The sequence below is a fragment of the Dendrobates tinctorius genome, unplaced genomic scaffold, assembly GCF_039654945.1.
Source record: "Dendrobates tinctorius isolate UK_male_01 unplaced genomic scaffold, ASM3965494v1 ptg000303l, whole genome shotgun sequence".
Lineage (NCBI taxonomy): Eukaryota > Metazoa > Chordata > Amphibia > Anura > Dendrobatidae > Dendrobates > Dendrobates tinctorius.
In genome coordinates, this window is record NW_027361970.1 from 2,858,870 (window position 1) to 2,877,491 (window position 18,622).

At 42.2% G+C, this 18,622-nt stretch overlaps 1 protein-coding gene across 3 annotated transcripts in view; it reads right to left on the reverse strand.

Moving 5' to 3' along the window:
- GRIK4 (glutamate ionotropic receptor kainate type subunit 4) overlaps positions 1 to 18,622 on the reverse strand; it is a 781,551-nt gene that overhangs the window by 471,373 nt on the left and 291,556 nt on the right. For 2 of the 3 annotated variants that reach the window (XM_073560723.1, XM_073560725.1), the window contains exon 2: positions 5,900 to 6,033. The exons of the other annotated variant lie outside the window; for it this stretch is intronic. In XM_073560723.1, coding sequence (XP_073416824.1) covers positions 5,900 to 5,981 — 82 coding nt within the window. In that variant the 5' untranslated portion in view covers positions 5,982 to 6,033. The remainder of the gene's footprint in view (positions 1 to 5,899; positions 6,034 to 18,622) is intronic. 3 annotated transcript variants of the gene reach the window in all.

Below are 18,622 nucleotides of genomic sequence, written 5' to 3' on the forward strand. Positions count from 1 at the left end.
ATGAAAAAAACGCAGCGTTTTTATGCGTTTGTATGCGTTTTTAGCGCGTTTTTACCGCGTTTGCGTTTTTTTCCAACATTTTTAGGTGGCCCCTCACACTACCCAAACCATGACTTTACTAACCCTAACCCTAACCCTAACCCTGACCCTAACCCTAACCCTAACCCTGACCCTAACCCTTAACCAAATCATACTTAACCCTAACCCAAACCCTAAACCCTAACTAACCCTAACCCTAACCCTAACCCTGACCCTAACCCTAACCCTAACCCTGACCCTAACCCTAACCCTAACCCTAACCCTGACCCTAACCCTAACCCTAACCCTGACCCTAACCCTTAACAAAGCCATACTTAACCCTAACCCTGACCCTAACCCTAACCCTAACCCTAACCCTGACCCTAACCCTTAACCAAACCATACTTAACCCTAATCCTGACCCTAACCCTGACCCTAACCCTAACCCTAACCCTAACCCTGACCCTAACCCTTAACAAAACCATACTTAACCCTAATCCTGACCCTAACCCTGACCCTAATCCTTAACAAAACCATACTTAACCCTAACCCTGACCCTAACCCTAACCCTGACCCTAACCCTAACCATGACCCTAACCCTAACCCTAACCCTAACCCTGACCCTAACCCTTAACAAAACCATACTTAACCCTAATCCTGACCCTAACCCTGACCCTAATCCTTAACAAAACCATACTTAACCCTAATCCTGACCCTAACCCTGACCCTAACCCTAACCCTAACCCTGACCCTAACCCTAACCCTAACCCTGACCCTAACCCTTAACAAAACCATACTTAACCCTAATCCTGACCCTAACCATGACCCTAATCCTTAACAAAACCATACTTAACCCTAACCCTGACCCAAACCCCAACCCTAACCCTGACCCTGACCATAACCCTAACCCTAAACCCCCTTAACTAACCCTAACTCTAACCCAAACCCCTAAATTCCATGGTTTAAAAAAAAAAACGCATATGCAAAAAAACGCATACATGAGCATGCCAGTGCGCACATATGCGCATCCATAGGCTATAATGGCCATTTTTAGCGCAAAACGTGCGCATATGTGCGCATGCGCTTTTTTGCAGGGCCAAAAAATGCAACATGCTGCGTCTGGAAAATCCCAACGCACACCCCAAAAAAACGCAGCGCATGAAAATCGCATACATGCGCTTACCAGCGCGCAGGTATGCGCACCCATGTTAAATATAGGGGAAAAAACGCATGCGCAGGTGTGCGTTTTTTTCCAGCGCTAAAAAACGCAAATGTGAAACCAGCCTTACTCTGGCCAAATTCACACGAAAACTAATGACAAAACATTTTCATGTTGACGAATGCAGATTTTTGTAATATTCGAGTAGAATTGAATTCCACTTTACTATATTCCCTCATCTCTAACCAGTACAGCCAGAGTGAATTTCAAAGGTGAGTCACTGGATTTATCTGTACATATTAAACATATATAATATACAGAACATGCGTGCACAACTGGTATCTACCACTGTGTGGTCACTGTATGGTTGTAATACAGGTCTTGGTACACTGTAAGACTTCCTTGTCTGTATATATTTAGTATTATCTTCTTTTTTCAGGATGGAGGAACATATATCTTTATAGACACAAGTGAAGCCACAATTACAGTTAAAAACTGGTGGTTGTAGGGGGGGCCCAGGTACAAAATTTGCCTTGGGAGCCCAAAAGACACTAGGCACGTTTCTGGGGGAGATGTCACACAAACAGTAGGTTAACATCAGGATCATGATGGCAGCTCAAAGGTTTGCAACATTGTAACTCTTGGGTTCAAACATGACTAAAAGAGCTTGTGGGGAGCTTGTATGTTCTTTATATATTTGCATGCATTTCCTTTCTGTCTCCACACACTAAAAACATACTGAAAGAATGTCAATTAAGCTATCAAATTGACCACTGAGAGATGGAGAAATGCGATGGTGAGCCCCATTGAGGTTCGGGACTGATCTGAATGATGACAATCTCTGTACAGCGCTGCTGAATAAGTTGGTACCATATAAGAATACTGCATGTAAGGCTGGCATATGGAGGCATTTCCACTACATGTACAGTGGGAAAAAAAGTATTTAGTCAGCCACCAATTGTGCAAGTTCTCCCACTTAAAAAGATGAGAGAGGCCTGTAATTGACATCATAGGTAGACCACAACTATGAGAGTCAAAATGAGAAAACAAATCCAGAAAATCACCTTGTCTGATTTGGCAAGATTTATTTTGAAAATTATGGTGGAAAATAAGTATTTGGTCACCTAAAAACATGCAAGATTTCTGGCTCTCACAGACCTGTAACTTCTTCTTTAAGAGGCTCCACTTATTATCTGTAGTAATGGCACCTGTTCCACTCATTGCCTGTAGTAATGAAACCTATTTGAACTTGTTATCACTTATCAGTATAAAAGACACCTGTCCACAACCTGAAACAGTCACACTCCAGACTCCACTATGGTGAAGACCAAAGAGCTGTGGAAGGACACCAGAAACAGAATTGCAGCCCTGCACCAGGCTGGGAAAACTAAGTCTGCACTAGGCAAGCAGCTTGGTGTGATGAAATCAACTGTGGGAGCAATAATAAGAAAATGGAAGACATACAAGACCACTGATAATCTCCCTCGATCTGGGGCTCCACACAAGGACTTACCATGTGGGGTCAAAATGATCACAAGAACAATGAGCAAAAATCCCAGAGCCACGTGGGGGGACCTAGTGAATGACCTGCACAGAGCTGGCACCACCGTAACAAAGGCTACCATCAGTAACACACTACACCCGTCTGAAGTTTGCTAGAGAGCAGTTGGATTATCCAGAAGAGTATTGGGAGAATGTCATATGGTATGATGAAACCAAAGTAGAACTGTTTGGTAGAAACAAAACTCGTTGTGTTTGGAGGACACAGAATGCTGAGTTGCATCCAAAGAACACCATACCTACTGTAAAGCATAGGGGTGGTAACATATTTTGGGGCTATTTCTCTGCAAAGGGACCAAGATGACTGATCCATGTACATGAAAGAATGAATGGGGCCAAGGATCGTGAGATTTTGAGTGCAAACCTCCTTCCATCAGCAAGGGCATTGAAGATGAAACGTGGATGGGTCTTTCAGCATGATAATGATCCCAAGCACACCACCAGGGTAACAAAGGAGTGGCTTCATAAACAGCATACGAAGGTCCTGGAGTGGCATAGCCAGTCTCCAGATCTCAACTCCATAGAAAACCTTTGGAGGGATTTGAAAGTCCATGTTGCCCAGCGACAGGCCCGAAATATCACTGCTCTAGAGGAGACCTGCATGTGGGAATAAGCCAACATACCACCAACAGTGTGTGCCAACCTTGTGAAGACTTACAGGAAATGTTTGACCTCTGTCATTGCTAACAAAGGATATAGAACAAAATATTGAGATGAACTTTTGTTAATTACCAAATACCATATATACTCGAGTGTAAGTCGACCCGAGTATAGGCCGAGGCCCCTAATTTTGCCACAAAAAACTGGGAAAAGTAATTGACTCGAGTATAAGCCCAGGGTGGGAAATGCAGCAGCTACTGGTGAATTTCAAAAATAAAAATAGATATCAATAAAAGTAAAATTAATTGAGACATCAGTAGGTTAAATGTTTTTGAATATCTATATTGAATCAGGAGCCCCATATAATAATCCATACAGTTCATGATGGGCCCCATAAGATGCTCCATACAATAAATATGCCCCATATAATGCTGCACAAATGTTAATAATGGCCCCATAAGATGCTCCATAGAATAATATGCCCCATATGCTGCTCCATAAAGGTTGATGGCCCCATAGGATGTCCATACAATAATATGCCCCATTGTTGTGAATTCCCTTTCTCGGACTTCTGAGACGAAGCTCCCTCTGCTCCCTTTGGTGGTTACTGGGAGTAGTGGAGCTGGCCAGGTTGATGGAAGTTTCCCACCTGACAACGATAATTGGGAACCTGGGATTACTGGCTGGGAGCATATAATTGAGCTGGCTGCCCTTGATGGTTTCTGGTGATTTCCTCCTTGTGCATTTGGAGTTCTTCTGTCTCCTGCCTGATCTGCATGGTTCAGTTAAGTGATTCTTTTGCTAATCCTTTACATCTAATCTGGTTGTGCCTTTTTTTTGCTTTCCGCTTTGTTGCTAGGGTTCAGTGTACTTCCTGCTGGGGGCAGCGCTGGACCCCGCTCATATGTTACAGCCTGTGTCAGTTTGTTCAGTCCCCTGTTATGTTAGTATCTTTTGCTTTGCTTCCAGTTTATACCAGAGTGCTGATCTAGCGGGGGTGAAGTCGTGTGGCCTCAGGTTTTTGTATATCAGATGTGTTGGATTTTTTTAGGGTTTGGTGCGTGATTGCAGACAGTATGTTTTCTGTCCTGTCCTGTCTAGACAGATTGGGCCCCACCGTTTGCTCAGTCTGTTCTCTGCCTGTGTTTGTGTCTCATCTTGTCTCACCGACAATATATGTTTGGGGGCTATCTGTTACTTTGGGGATCTGCTCCGGGGCAGTTTAGATTTCACCTTTCTGGCTTTAGGCTTAGTTAGTTCTCCGGCTGTGCCGAGGCATCTAGGGCATCGTAGGCACGCTCCATGGCTACTGCTAGTTGTGTTGATAGGATCAGGGGTCTGCAATCTGCTTAGTTACCAACCTCTCTGGTTTTTTGGTGGCTTAGCCTGTTTCTGCCATCCTCCTCGGTGACCCATTCATAACACCCCATATGCTGCTCCATAAAGGTTGATGGCCCCATAAGATGCCCCAGGTAATGCTGCATAAAGGTTGATGGACCCATAAGATGCTCCATAGATATATATGCCCCATATGCTGCTGCTATTAAAAGAAAAAATGACATACTCACCTCTCGTCGTTGGGGGCCAGGTGCTGGTGTCCTGAGCAGGCAGGGACACCAACGAGCTATGGGGGCCAGGTGCTGGTGTCACCGCTGGCTCATGGCCCCGACACCTGCGATATTCACCTGTCCCAATTCCACCGCTGCACCGCTGTGTCTTTCAGGTCTCTGCAGTGACTGTTCAAGGCAGAGGGTACACACTAAACACGTCATTGCACCCTCTGACCTGAACGTCACAGCCAGAGGACACGTAAGACAGAGCGCCACGCGGCAGTGGAACGGGGACAGGTGAATATCGCATGGCTCCCCCGGTCCTCCCCATCATACTCACCCCCTCCTGACGCGGTCTATGCACATCCTTGCTTCTCCGATGGTCCCCAGCGCCGCAGTTCATTCCAGTGTTCAGCGGTCACGTGGTACTGCTCATTAAAGTAATGAATATGTGCATATTCATTACTTTAATGAGTGGTACCACGTGACAGCCAGAGACTATAGGAGAAGCAGGGACTACAGAGACCGTGCCAGGAGGGGGTGAGTATGATATGACAGCCGCGCTCCCCCTCCCACACCGTCCCCCGATACAATGACTCAAGTATAAGCCTAGAGGTGCACTTTCACTTTAAAAAAATGGATTGAAAATCTCGGCTTATACTTGAGTATATATGGGACTTATTTTCCATCATAATTTGCAAAACAAATCTTGCCAAATCAGACAAGGTGATTTTCTGGATTTTTTTTTCTCATTTTGACTCTCATAGTTGTGGTCTACCTATGATGTCAATTACAGGCCTCTCTCATCTTATTAAGTGGGAGAACTTGCACAATTGGTGGCTGACTAAATACTTTTTTTCCCCACTGTACATTCATGAGTGTAAAATCATACTACATTGGAATAATTTAGATACAATTTTGATACAAAATAAAAGGACATACTATTGGAAATACGACGTGCTCACGATCACGTCTGAAATACTGTGGAGCACCCATTGATCAGTAAACTTACCAATTCGAATAGAATGAGGGCTACCAGTGGTCTTCATCAGCAACAACAGGAGAAGCACCAGAGGCGCCAAGACACGGAGCATTTTACACAAATCGTCATGAAGCCCTTTGGTAATCCGGGCATTCCATAAAACTCTGTAAACAAGAAAGGATAAATGATATACACTGCCGTATTTCAGATATATGGCCAAGATGAAAAAGAAAATTCCTTATTTTCTAGCACTAAAATCTATGAAACAAAAGAGACAGAGCAGAAAAACCAAGGTCATGAAACAGAGGCAGATTGAGAATGAAGAAGCAGAAGTGCTGGGCGCATTAGAACATTTTTGGAGACTATGGAAAGGAAAAATCTCAAATTCATTACTTTAAATATATTCTTTGTACAAAGACAAATAGACCAAACGCATTATATGGGAGAACGTGTAGTTTCTCTCAGTTGTAAAAAGTCAAGGTGTCAGCTGCTATTTCAATCTATAGGGAATTGGATCAAAAGATTTGCCACAAGAAGTCATCATCAGTTTCCAAAAGAGAAGAAGGAACATTTACTAAGTCAAGAATATCATTACAAAATGCCTCCAAAACTGCAGAACTTAAAGGGTGCAAAATTAATTATGCAGTTTACTCGCTTTATGTGTTTGCCTTTACATGTCTGAAGAATATGGCAAAATTATAGAAGAGATCCAAAACATATTTTAGAGAGAAAATATAGAGCAGGTGGCAGACAGAAAAGATGAGTCTAACCTACCCAGCAAGCTGCGATAAACTCATCACGCTGTGTGTGCCATTCTGATCAAATTGGGGCAATTTGCACCACTTTCTCTAACTACTAAATTGATGCATCCTATAAAAGTATTGATAAATCTGCGCCTGTTCTACCTTTGTTTTTTCTTCAGACTCCAGAATATTACATAAATAAATTCTAAGGTAGTAATCATAGGAAAGACAAAGTTTAAAGACAAACCGTTCATATTGTTCACACATGAATGTAGAAGTTTCTGGAGGATATCAGGGCCAGAGACTTGTACAATCATAGGGCCAGATATTTTATGTGACTTTCTATCAGTAGATCTGTTAAAGGGAATGTAAAATCAGAAAAAAGCCTAATATTTAAAGTGAGTATTTGTGTAAAGTGTACTGTGCATTTTTAAAAATTTTTTAACAAATTTCCGATTCTTGAACAATTCTCCTCATGCAAAGCCTGTTAAGAGGACCTATTACTTTCCATAAATATGTTGTCTCGATTCCTCTGCTCAGAGTGTCTGGGACAGATGGATAGTGCTTTGATTGACAGTTTGGTCGACCTGCTTGAGAATGGGAAGTGCAGAGATTTCTCCAGGTGCTCCCTGTTTTTGGTATTTGCCCTGCACTTTAGGTGAGCTGTCTGGCCCAGATCACTGCCAGTCAAAGCTTATGCTCTCTGGTGTGGGTTCACCTGATTCCAGTGCTGTAAGTTCTGATCTTCTGCTGCTGATCTTTGGACCATGTTCTGACTACCCATTTGGTTTTGCCCCTTTGCTTATCCACTATTTCTCTGGAATTCTGACTCTGGAATGTGACCTGACTTATGACATTGTATTTCCCCTTGGTTTACTACTGGCTCTTTTGGTATTGACCCCGGAACGTCTGACTTTGCTGACTCATTGCCTGTCTGTGGGTTGTGACTAGCATCACTTAAGCATTTATTTTTTTACCAGTGGTGCCACTATTCTTCTAAATCTGGTATTACTTTGTTTTGTTTGTGTGCCTCCCTATACCTAAAATATGGCCCATTTTTTTTCCATAAATGTAATATTTTAGCCAACTGGGCATGGTCCTCAAGAAGACGTAAGTACAAATAGTTAATGACCATACCCATTGCATTTGGCTAAAACGCTAGATTTATATACAGGGAAGATTCTTTTCAACGCAACACACTTGAACACCATAATAATTTTTACATAAAGTTTTACATTGTTAGTCTGAACACAGCCTTGCACTTGCAACCCATTGATTTGAATGAAAATTGTGTGGCAGAAACAAAATGAGCATATACCCTGATGGAAGTAAGTAAATAGTAAGAGTGCATATAAATATCATAGAGTACTTTTCTTAAACACTGTTTTGGATCAAAAAAGTGTAAAAACCACGGCACTGCAACAACGTGTACCCCAATCGGGGTGTTTCTATCCTCTAGTACTAAAACAACACCTTGTGTCACACAAACTCAATGTAGATGGAGGCAGAGCAGGATCGAGGTCTGACTGGTCAGACAACTGTCCATCGGAAGCTGTATAAATGAAATACCTAGCTCAAGTCCTGACGTTAATCCGATTTACATGCTATGCATGACCGTAAAAGGGCGGTGCATGCTTGGAAACCCTCCAATGTGGCTGAATTACAATAATTCTGCAAACATGAGTGGGCCAAAATTCCTTCAGAGCGTTGTAAATGACTCATGGCCAATTATCGCAAATGCTTGATTGCAGTTGTTGCTGCTAAACCAGTTATTAGGCGTTGGGGTCAATCACTTTTTCGCACAGGGCCCTGTAGGTTTGGATTTCTTTTTCCCTTAATAATAAAGACCTTCATTTATAAACTGCAGTTTGTGTTACTTGTGTTATCTTTGTCTAATATTTACATTTTTTGGTGATCTGAAACATTTAAGTGTGACAAACATGCTAAAGAATAGGAAATCAGGAAGGGGCAAACCACTGTACATGTATTATTACTATTTGCTTACTCACAGCAGGGTATATTGCTCAATTTGCTTCGTGTTGTTTGCTAAATGTCTATAGTGTGAACATGTTCCTATACTTTGCATGTATACCAACTTATGCTCCAGCTCATTTGTTAGGTTTTGGTGCGTTTTTTTGCACTTTGTGCAAATAGGTGCATTTCTCCCTTTTTGAGCAAGGCATTTCATTTATACAGCTTCCCATGGCTAGGTGTCTGACCAGTAGGACCCCAGTCCTGCTCTGCTCCATCTACATTGAAATTGTCTAACATAAAGTGAAATTTTAATACTACAGTATAGAACCATCCCGATTGGGTACACCTTGGGATGGCTTTTATGCTTTTTTGATGAGAAGCAGTGTTTACTAAGTATCCTATGCCATTTATGTGTACTTTAACTATTTACTAACTTACTTATAACAGGGTATACGCTCGTTTTGTTTCTACCTTAGGTTGAGTCTGTTACATGGCCACAGTGTGAACGCGTTCTTATATGTTGTATGCATACCAACTTATGCTCCGGCCCATTTTTTGGCTTTGCTAAAATTTGTGTAATGTCTCATTTTCCCTGTAGGGGCACTGCAACAAAATTGACCATTTACTGCCTGGTTTCCACAAACAGTGAGGCATGGAATTAGACATTTTTAATAAGAATTACCTTCAGCTGGATTATTTGCTTTAATTAACATTAACTGTGTAGATGAAGATATTTTTTATTACACAACATGTGATGATCGTTATGAAACTCTGCTGCTTCAGCATACATGAAATAGTTATTTAGCGGGCTTAGCCTTAGAGAAGAATGAAGCAGAGCAGACTATATGATGAATACGTATTTCTCTAAATGCAGTGGCAGAAAAAGGCAATGAAGACAAAGTGCCTTAATGGTACAGATCACAATGGTAATGAACATGCTTAGAATTGAGATCAATGTACTCTTCTCTAGTAATGAGCGAGAGCAGATGCGCACCTAAAATCAACAATATAACTTAAAATGCCTTTTAGGAAATTGGCAGCATAACGCACAGGAATATGCCAGAGTAAACCAAACTGAAGTCCTCTTATGATCTCGAAGTAGCACAGCGCAGAAAAACAGCCATGAAGGTCAGTCACTGTAAGGTTTCAGGCGACCATTGTTATAGACTCTGTGATGCCACATTTACATGTATATGGACAGAAAACGGTAAAATAGGGTAATAAAGGACAAAGGAGTCATATTTATATTACTGATCTAAAGAACGTTGCAAAGTTATGAAAAGATAATTATAGTTCTAAAAAAGAACATTTCGTAGGTTTCCTTATTTTCCAGAGGTGATAAAATTATACTTAGCAATTTAATGCAGCACATAATCTATGACATGCGATTAATTCGAAAGCTTTGGTGGTTGTTAAAACTTACAAATGGGAAAATTATAAGCTGTTACTGCAGAGCTGAAATCACAAAAGCGAGTGTACATTACTGTGTGCAATGGAACAACATGGGAGCGAACATACAGCTGTAGCCTGCGCCTATATAGAGCTACACAAAACATCTGTATAATAGCTCCATTCAGCCGAAAGATTGCCTGATGGAGCTGTCATATGGTGCACACAGGCAATTAACGGGATCTGCTCTGTCTAAAATTGGAGAAATAGTATGGCGCTCACCAATAAAGTAAAAAAAAAAGTATTATCTTCATCCAGTGCAAAAACAGATGGGGGAGGTGCAGACTGCATCAAGACTATGACAATTCTGTGATGACCCACGCTTCTTCTGGGACCATGTGTACTCACTAATAAAGCAAAAAATGTATTATCTTCATCCAGTGCAAAAAACAGATGGGGAGGTGCAGACTGCTTCAAGACTATCACCATTTCGTGATGACCCACGCTTTTTCTGGGGCCATGAGTACTCACCAATAAAGCTAAAAAATTATTATCTTCATCCAGTGCAAATAACAAATGAGAAGGTGAAGGCTGCATCAAGACTATGACCATTTTGTGATGGCCTACACTTCTTCTGGGGTCATTGGCACTCACCAATAAGGCAAAACATTTATTATGTTCTTCAAGTGCAAAAGACAAAAGGAGGTGCAGACTACACCAAGGTTATGACTGTTTCACCGTAGTCTCTGCTTTTTCTGGGGCAAAAGAGTGGCAGCCTTGGTGTGTTCTGCATCTCGCAAGTCTGTTTTTTTCACTTAATGGTTTTCCTTAGTGGTGAGTGCCATGCCGTTTCTATGTCTATGGAAGTTGAGTACCACATTTTTAAGCAATAATTGCTCCAGCTCTGTAACTTCATAGTTGGCATGTCGTTATCTTGAATTCAGTTGTGCCAACCCAGCTTCTTTTCAATGGATCTACTGTGTCTGCCTTTAATTATGCAAAATCTATCTGTAAAAATATTGTGCCATGTTTCATTGCACCTCATATTTTCTATGCTTCTACTTGAAACTATGTCTGTAGTAAAGGGATACAAAGAATTCCTATGACTCCATAGGTAATAAGGATATAAACTACTTGTCAGGCTCAGATTAGATTTTGGGTAATAACATTCATTATGGGATTATTAATGTAAGCATTGGCATATTTTCTCCCATTGTATTTATAATGCATATGTGGAGCTACGTTATGACTTTTAATGATCCTAGGGATTGCACACAATGTTGATATATTTTTAATAATTGATACATGATTCCTTTCTGTATATTGAATAATTACACTAACCTGACAGGTGCTGTGTCCTGCAGAGATGGCAGAGCTTGCCTACACTATTACAGGTATAGCACGTGATAGGTATCTTGACTACTGATTTGGGCAGCATGTATCAGACACTGGCTGTGTGATATCAGAGAAAAACATAGTTTAATAGCTGCCGATAGTGAGCCGCGCCTGAGACTAGTCAGGCAGGCGGGTCCCTAGCAGCTTCTCCCCGCCCGCTGACAATGACTGACAGGTCTCTCCCTTCATCTGTGTATACACTCCCTGACAGAAGTTATGTCGCTTATCCATGTTATGTAAATAAAAGCTTATAACCTGACGTTAAATTCATCCATTGGTTGTATAAATTATTCTTTTGAAAGCTGAAACCCTCTGAAATGTGGTTTAGGTTAAGAAAATAAATTGGCATCAATGCAGAAATATTGATCATTTAATGGACACAGAATGGTCAGATTTTGGCAAGACAAAAGTTTTGTCGCCTGGTCATATAATGCATCCAATCCTAGTTTACATCCTCACCTGTGCTCAGTAAATGATTGGTTAATTAGTGGGTGTGTATAAAAAGAAACCCAGCACCCCAGACCTTCACTTGAGCTGCAACTTGAGCTCTGACAACATGCCAAAAATCCCCCCTGCAACCAAAGCCTGGATTATCAAGAGGCTGAAGTCCAGATCCACTGAAGAGGTGGCTGGCACCTTTAATGTGTCTCAGCGTCAAGTACAATGAATTATAAAAAGATTCAAAGAGACTGGAGATGCGTTTGACAAGCCCAGGTCCGGCAGACCCCGCAAGACAACTGCTCAGGAGGAACGTTTGTTGGTTAGAAAATCCAAAGCAAGCCCCTCTTCCACTGCAGCAGAGCTCCAACAGGCCTGGTCACCTCAAGTCCCTGTGTCAACTAGAACAGTTTGTAGGATTCTGTCTAGAAATGGCCTCCATGGTCGAATCAGTGTCCAGAAGCCAGCACTAAACAAAAGGCAAATAAAAAACCGTGTGGCATCTGTAAAGTCCCACAGCCTGCTAAACAGATGGATGCTGGAAAAGTGGCAGAAGGTGGATTTCGCTGATGAATCTTCAATAGAATTACACCACAGTCGCCGCAAATACTGCAGGAGATCTACTGGAGGCCATATGGATCCAAAATACACCAAGAAAACAGTTAAATTTGGTGGTGGAAAGATCATGGTCTGGGGTTACATTCAGTATGGGGGTGTGCAAAACATTTGCAAAGTGGAAGGCAATATTAATAGCCTAAAATATCAAGAAGTATTAGCTACATCTTATATTCCAAATCATAAAAGGGGTCAAATTCTGCAGCAGGATGGTGCTCCATCTCATACATCCATCTCTACAACAAAAAAGATCAAGGTGCTCAAGGACTGGCCAGCCCAGTCACCAGACATGAACATCATTGAGCATGTTTGGGGTAAGATGAAAGAGGAAGCTTGGAAGACAAAACCAAAGAATCTAGATGAACTCTGGGAGGCATGTAAGACTGCATTCTTTGCTATTCCTGATGACTTCATTAATAAATTGTATGAATCATTGTTGAACCGCATGGATGCAGTCGTTCAAGCTCATAGAAGTCACACAAAATATTAAATATGACTCTAATAGCACCACAACGTCATTCACCAATGTTATGCAACATATATTTGTATTTTAAGTTACTTTCTGTGGCCGATGAAACTTTTGTCATGCCAAAATCTGACCATTAAATGATCAATATTTCTGCATTGATGCCAATTTATTTTCTTAACCTAAACTACACTTCGGAGGGTTTCAGCTTTCAAAAAAATAATTTATACAACCAATGGATGAATTTAACGTCAGGTTATAAACTTTTATTTACATAACATGGATACGCGACATAACTTCTGTCAGGGAGTGTAGAGAGAAACTTATAAGTCATTAGCAGCATGCAGGGAGAAGCCACCGGGGACCAAGCTGCTGGATAACAAGTTGAAAACAAGTCTTTTAAAGTACATTTTCTCTGATATGCTGCAGCATTTCAAACATACATGAAATTAAATCATACAGCTCGTGGGTTGGGCACTGTCAGTTTTCCTTTAAGTCCATAGATATAGCATTTGGATCATGTATCTGATGCTTTATACTTCTGTATGTGTGATGGACACATTTCATCTCTCTCATTGTTCTTCCTTTCCAGGCACAGTTTCCTCTACACATCGCACCAAGTATGCTCACAACAGTCTCACATTAAACTCAATAGATTGTTTTCTGGACACTGTGGTAGATTGGCTCACTTGACTGCACACGGAGATAGATACAGGTACACTGTCTCTTTAAATTTTCAGTTATTTTATTAGACATGTGGCATAAAACAACACAAAGTGAAAATAAACACAGCCCTTCGGGCAAAAACAGGAGATAATGTACCAAAATGGTTCACAGTCTCTGCAGGGATCCGCCTGCTCAGGAAAATAACCATTCACTGGTTCAGTTTTTCCTTCTCAGGACACAAAACTCTGGAGTTCCTCTCTCCAGCCCTACTGAACAATGAATGCCTCTGGAGGCCGACTATTTGAACCCTAGACCACAACCTGGGGTGGAGATAAGGTGGACAACCTCCCACCCGCTCTATGGTTGTCCACAAATATCCAGCCCTTAAGTTGGCTGATTAACCCTTCTCAACACATACTGTGCTTGAGCAAACTTCTGGGTTTCAAATCACTGAAGCTACTAGCCTCAATGAAATGTATCTCCCCTCCAGCAATTCGCCAGTGACTTTGTCACAACAAGTATGGTGCTTTTTTGGAAAAAAAAAACCTTAGATATATTTTCCAGTCTTTAAACCAGATGAATTTACCCATAATCTTGCAAAGAAAACCAAGATACAAATACAAAATCACAAATCAACAGCTGATTAGAAGAAATACTATTGAATTTTTCATAGAGGCTACAGGTGCATGCAGGGACAGAAATTAAGGATGGTAAAGGACAACACTGCACTCATCTCATCATGACGCTGAAACATAATTTCATATCTGTATACGGTGTACCTTGCAATCTTTTTCTGCTCAAAACCTTTTTATTCATTCTCAACAGATGTGGGTTACTGTGTGAGCAAAACAATCTACCGCGGCCACTTAAACATGTGCAAATAAATGATGTTTACTGTGGTGTAACAGGTCACATACTGTTCTTGTCCTCCAAACCTCTGGTGACATTTCTTTTTTTTGATCCGTTTGTTTGACCTGTACCAGCTGCTGTAAAATCACAGACCTACAGAACCGTGGACAGCTCCCAACTGATACATAGCTTGAAGCTTATAACATCCAGTAATTGATCAAGTTTAATGGGAAGAAATCAGCGAGCGTGGCTTGGTTTATCAGAGGCACGCTGGGGAATTTATTGTAGTGTACCACGGTAGTTTCTGTGTCTGTGCTTACTGAAACGTGGCCAATTTCTTTACTGTTAAACTAAAATTATACCTTTCACTGTTTTAATAGTCTCGGTAAACATTTCCTTTTTTACAGAAGGCGATTTCTGACATTCTGCTAACGCAATCCAAGATAATTTCTCACATTGCACAAGATTATAATAGAAGATTTGTTTGACTGGTCACGTTTTACATTAGACATGATGGAAGCAAAGCAACACTGACTGAAACTATGCCTTTATTAGCTGGAAAACATAGAATCTAGCTTTAATTTTCACAATTATACTTACTTTTTTTTTGCTATATTTGCCTTCTTCAAGGAAAATACCTCACAACTATCATCAAGTTGTTGATAATTGACTTTTTTCTTATTTGAAGTCCTATTCAAAGGTTTTTCAGATGATATAACGAAAACTAGCCACTAATACTTTGGACAGTAGAAAAGGTTAATTTACACCACTTTTTGCTGACGGTATGACATGAGTGAGAGATGCTGACTATAGACAGATCTATAGATTGATCTGTCGAGATTTAACGTGCAGTGTTGGGTGCAGTCCTTGGATTGTAGTTTTGGCCAAATGACAGATCTCCATTCCATCGATAGAAGCCCAATGAAAGCACTGATTGATCAGTAATTTGCAGATTTTTTACTCATAAAGCTCAGCACATGTTCTGCTGTAACACAATCAGCTCTCAGTGGTTTGTTCTGGAGTCTACACTGCGATCACTATATTTATATATTTACACAGAGAGATAACAGAGAATTAGCAGATGGCTCAGGACAGTAAAGGGCCTTTCACACATAGCGAGATTGCTAGCGATATCGCTAAAGTGTCACCGATTTTGTGACGCAACAGTTATATCGCTAGCGATCTCGCTTTGTGTGACACGTACCTGCGACCGGCCCCCCTGCTGGATATCGCGGATCGTGCTTGAATGTCCCAGGCCATTTTCTGATCGTTGGCATCCCGCTGGCCTGCGCGCATCGCTGTGTTCGGCACCGACGAGCGACCTCGTTGGCGACTCAGGATGCATGGACGCAGGCGGAAGTTGTCATCGCTGCGGTGTGAAAGGTAAGAGCAACCGCTGATGGATTGCTTATCGCTGCTGCGTTGCTGGTGAGATCTGCCTGTTTGGCAGCTCACTAGCAACCATTTGGCGATGCACCAGTGATCCTGACCAGGTCGTATCGTTGTCGGGATCGCTGGTGCATCGCTAAATGTAACGGGACCCTAGGAGCTGAGAGATGTGATAAGGAGATCTGCTCTGGGAGGGCTGGTGTTTTTGTAAGATTTATAGCAACAGCGTGGCAGGAGCTTAGAAGGAGGGGATGAAAGTGAGCAACTAAGTGCTCTACAGAAATCATTGGGCTGGAGAGAAGTAGCCGGTATGTTAAGAGTTAACCAATCTCCAAGACTGTAAATACTGCACACTCTTGGCCAGGGCCTAGGCAAGCACTAGAGACTGAACTCCAAGGAAACAAGCTGTACACTATGAAAGATAAAAGCTCTCACTGCAGGAGTGTGACAGGAAATAGCACGTGAAATGTAAACTTGCTTATTTTAATGCTGTCTAACCAATTAAAGCAATTTAATAACTTAAGAATACTTATTTAACTGAGGGGGAACTGTTTATGTAATTAAAGGGTGCTTTCCATCTTATAAAGCAATAGCATATTGCATTGATATGCCATTACTCAGTGTTTTCATAAAGTGCCCCTGACTGACCCTAAAAATTAAAGGGGCACAGAGCTGTGTACCCTTTGACTTTTTTCCCTATAGAGTGGTGTTACTGACCACCTGACTGTACAGAGAACTGTTGCATTCAGCCCCATTCACTTAAATAGGGTTAACCTCCAGTTCTGTGCACAATCCATTGATCAGAAGCCACTGTGCATTGGATGAAATAAGTAATAGACCCCTACCAATCCAACATCAATGACTTATCTTAAAGGAATTGCTTCAGTGTAAGTAAATCCTGTGTCACTGTGTCTCAAGTGCCCAATAGGAAGGCATCTGGTATAGTTAGGTTTTATTTGTTAGTCCAACTAGACCCCAAAATATATATTTTTTATTTATTAAATGTGTACAGCACAGATGTAATTACGGTACTTTAAAAATCCATGTCAAAAGATAATTCCATATGAAAGTTTATCTCAATCTCCGCCCATAAAACTTGATCGAGAGCCTCCGTGTCCTCCTTTCTGCTGCGGAGATTCCACACTGCACTGGGTGGAAACTTGAAAACACTTGTATTTATGATGTGGCGCCCCTAAGGCTCAGTCGCCCCAGAGGTACTGCACCTTCTCATAAGGTGTAGTGCGCCACCATCCAGGTAAGGTGGGAACTCCTTGCCACACTCCAACACCTGCATCCCACACACAGGATAGTTCAGCAGGGACACATTGCAGCTTTAGGCTCTGGGTGTAACAGAGCACCTTTCGTGGAACCCTGCTTCGTAACACGAGATGTGCTGGGAGGTGGGTGGAGTTAGTATAAAAAGAAGGGGAAAGATAGAATTACAGGTCAGTCCCTAAGGGGGACAGTCGGAGAGTCAGGGGTGAATCCCAGAAGTCCCTGGAAGAAGGGATGGAGGAAGGAGTGCTGCAGCTGCCTCAGTAACCTGAGCCAGCTGGCACGGGAAAGGAAAGAGAAGGAGAGACGTAGAACTGTAACCTGCATTTCCATAAGAGAGAGAAAGACAAGCGCGGAACAAAGTGGAAAGAGAACAGAGAGGAGTTGGGGGTTGGATAGGAACCCTGCCTATAGGTTCTCAGCGCAATCCCGGGCCCGGTCCCCGAGGTTGTATGGACACTTATGGTTCTGCAGCAGACACCGGTGGAGTAGTTGGCTGTAAATGCACTATTCCCATCTAAGACTTGGGACACAACAGCAAACTGATAGAGAGCCGGGATTCAGGAGAAGGGAGTCCCCGAAGCAGGCTACAGCTGTCTGTCATACAAGTGAGAGTTGTTAGGACCATCTGACAGGAGGAACTTCAGAGAACCACGGTACTGGAGCTCTTCATACTAAAAGGCGCAATAGAGGAGTCGTTCAGGAAGGCACATGTTGGTGGGGTGCTGGCGGGGAGAGTCCCATCTTGCTTGGAGGTTGGCTGGGCCTCTGCCCCGAAGGACACGGTACCGAAGCAGGTACCTGTGTGCACTACGAACTGTGAGCAAAGCTTTGAAACTACAAGCTCTGGTGTCCTCCATTCATTCCCGCATCAGCACCGCTACATTTGGGTATCAGCATCAACACCATCCGGTGCCCCTACTCCTCCATCGCACCTACACTGCCCTGGGGTTACAGCTCTACCCGTGGGGAGCTATACCATCTTTGTTGCATCACACCATCAGACCCAGTGGATCTGCACGCAGCGTTGGCTTACCATCTTACTTGCCAAACACCACGGGTGGCGTCACAAACTTTTCATATAAACTACACTACAAACATCACCGCCATTGATATTGGGGCCCAGGGCCACGGACCGGGTCACAGCTGCTGTGACACATCATCCCCCTGACACCGGCCCGGTACCGAGTACCCCACAACCCTGGGTGAAGCCAGCGAGGGGGCGACCCAATGACTTCTCTCACTTCCCGCTAGAGCTGAAGTCATAATATTCATCTTAATATCAATATTACAAAGCAATTCTGACATGAATTTTAAAGTAAACAGCAAGTCTCATTAGGTCTAAGATATTGCGTTAAAATGTATGTAGTTTTATTGTCTGCCCAGACTGGTTGTGGTGGAGGTAATGGCACTCCTCCGCTCAGTAGTGCTTCAGTAAGTTTTGCAAAAAAAAATCAGCGCTCCTATATAAGTTGAAAAGATATTTGAAACGTATTTATAGCGATCCATTATTTGTTCAGAGATATTTCGGTGAATACAATGACTTTCGAAACA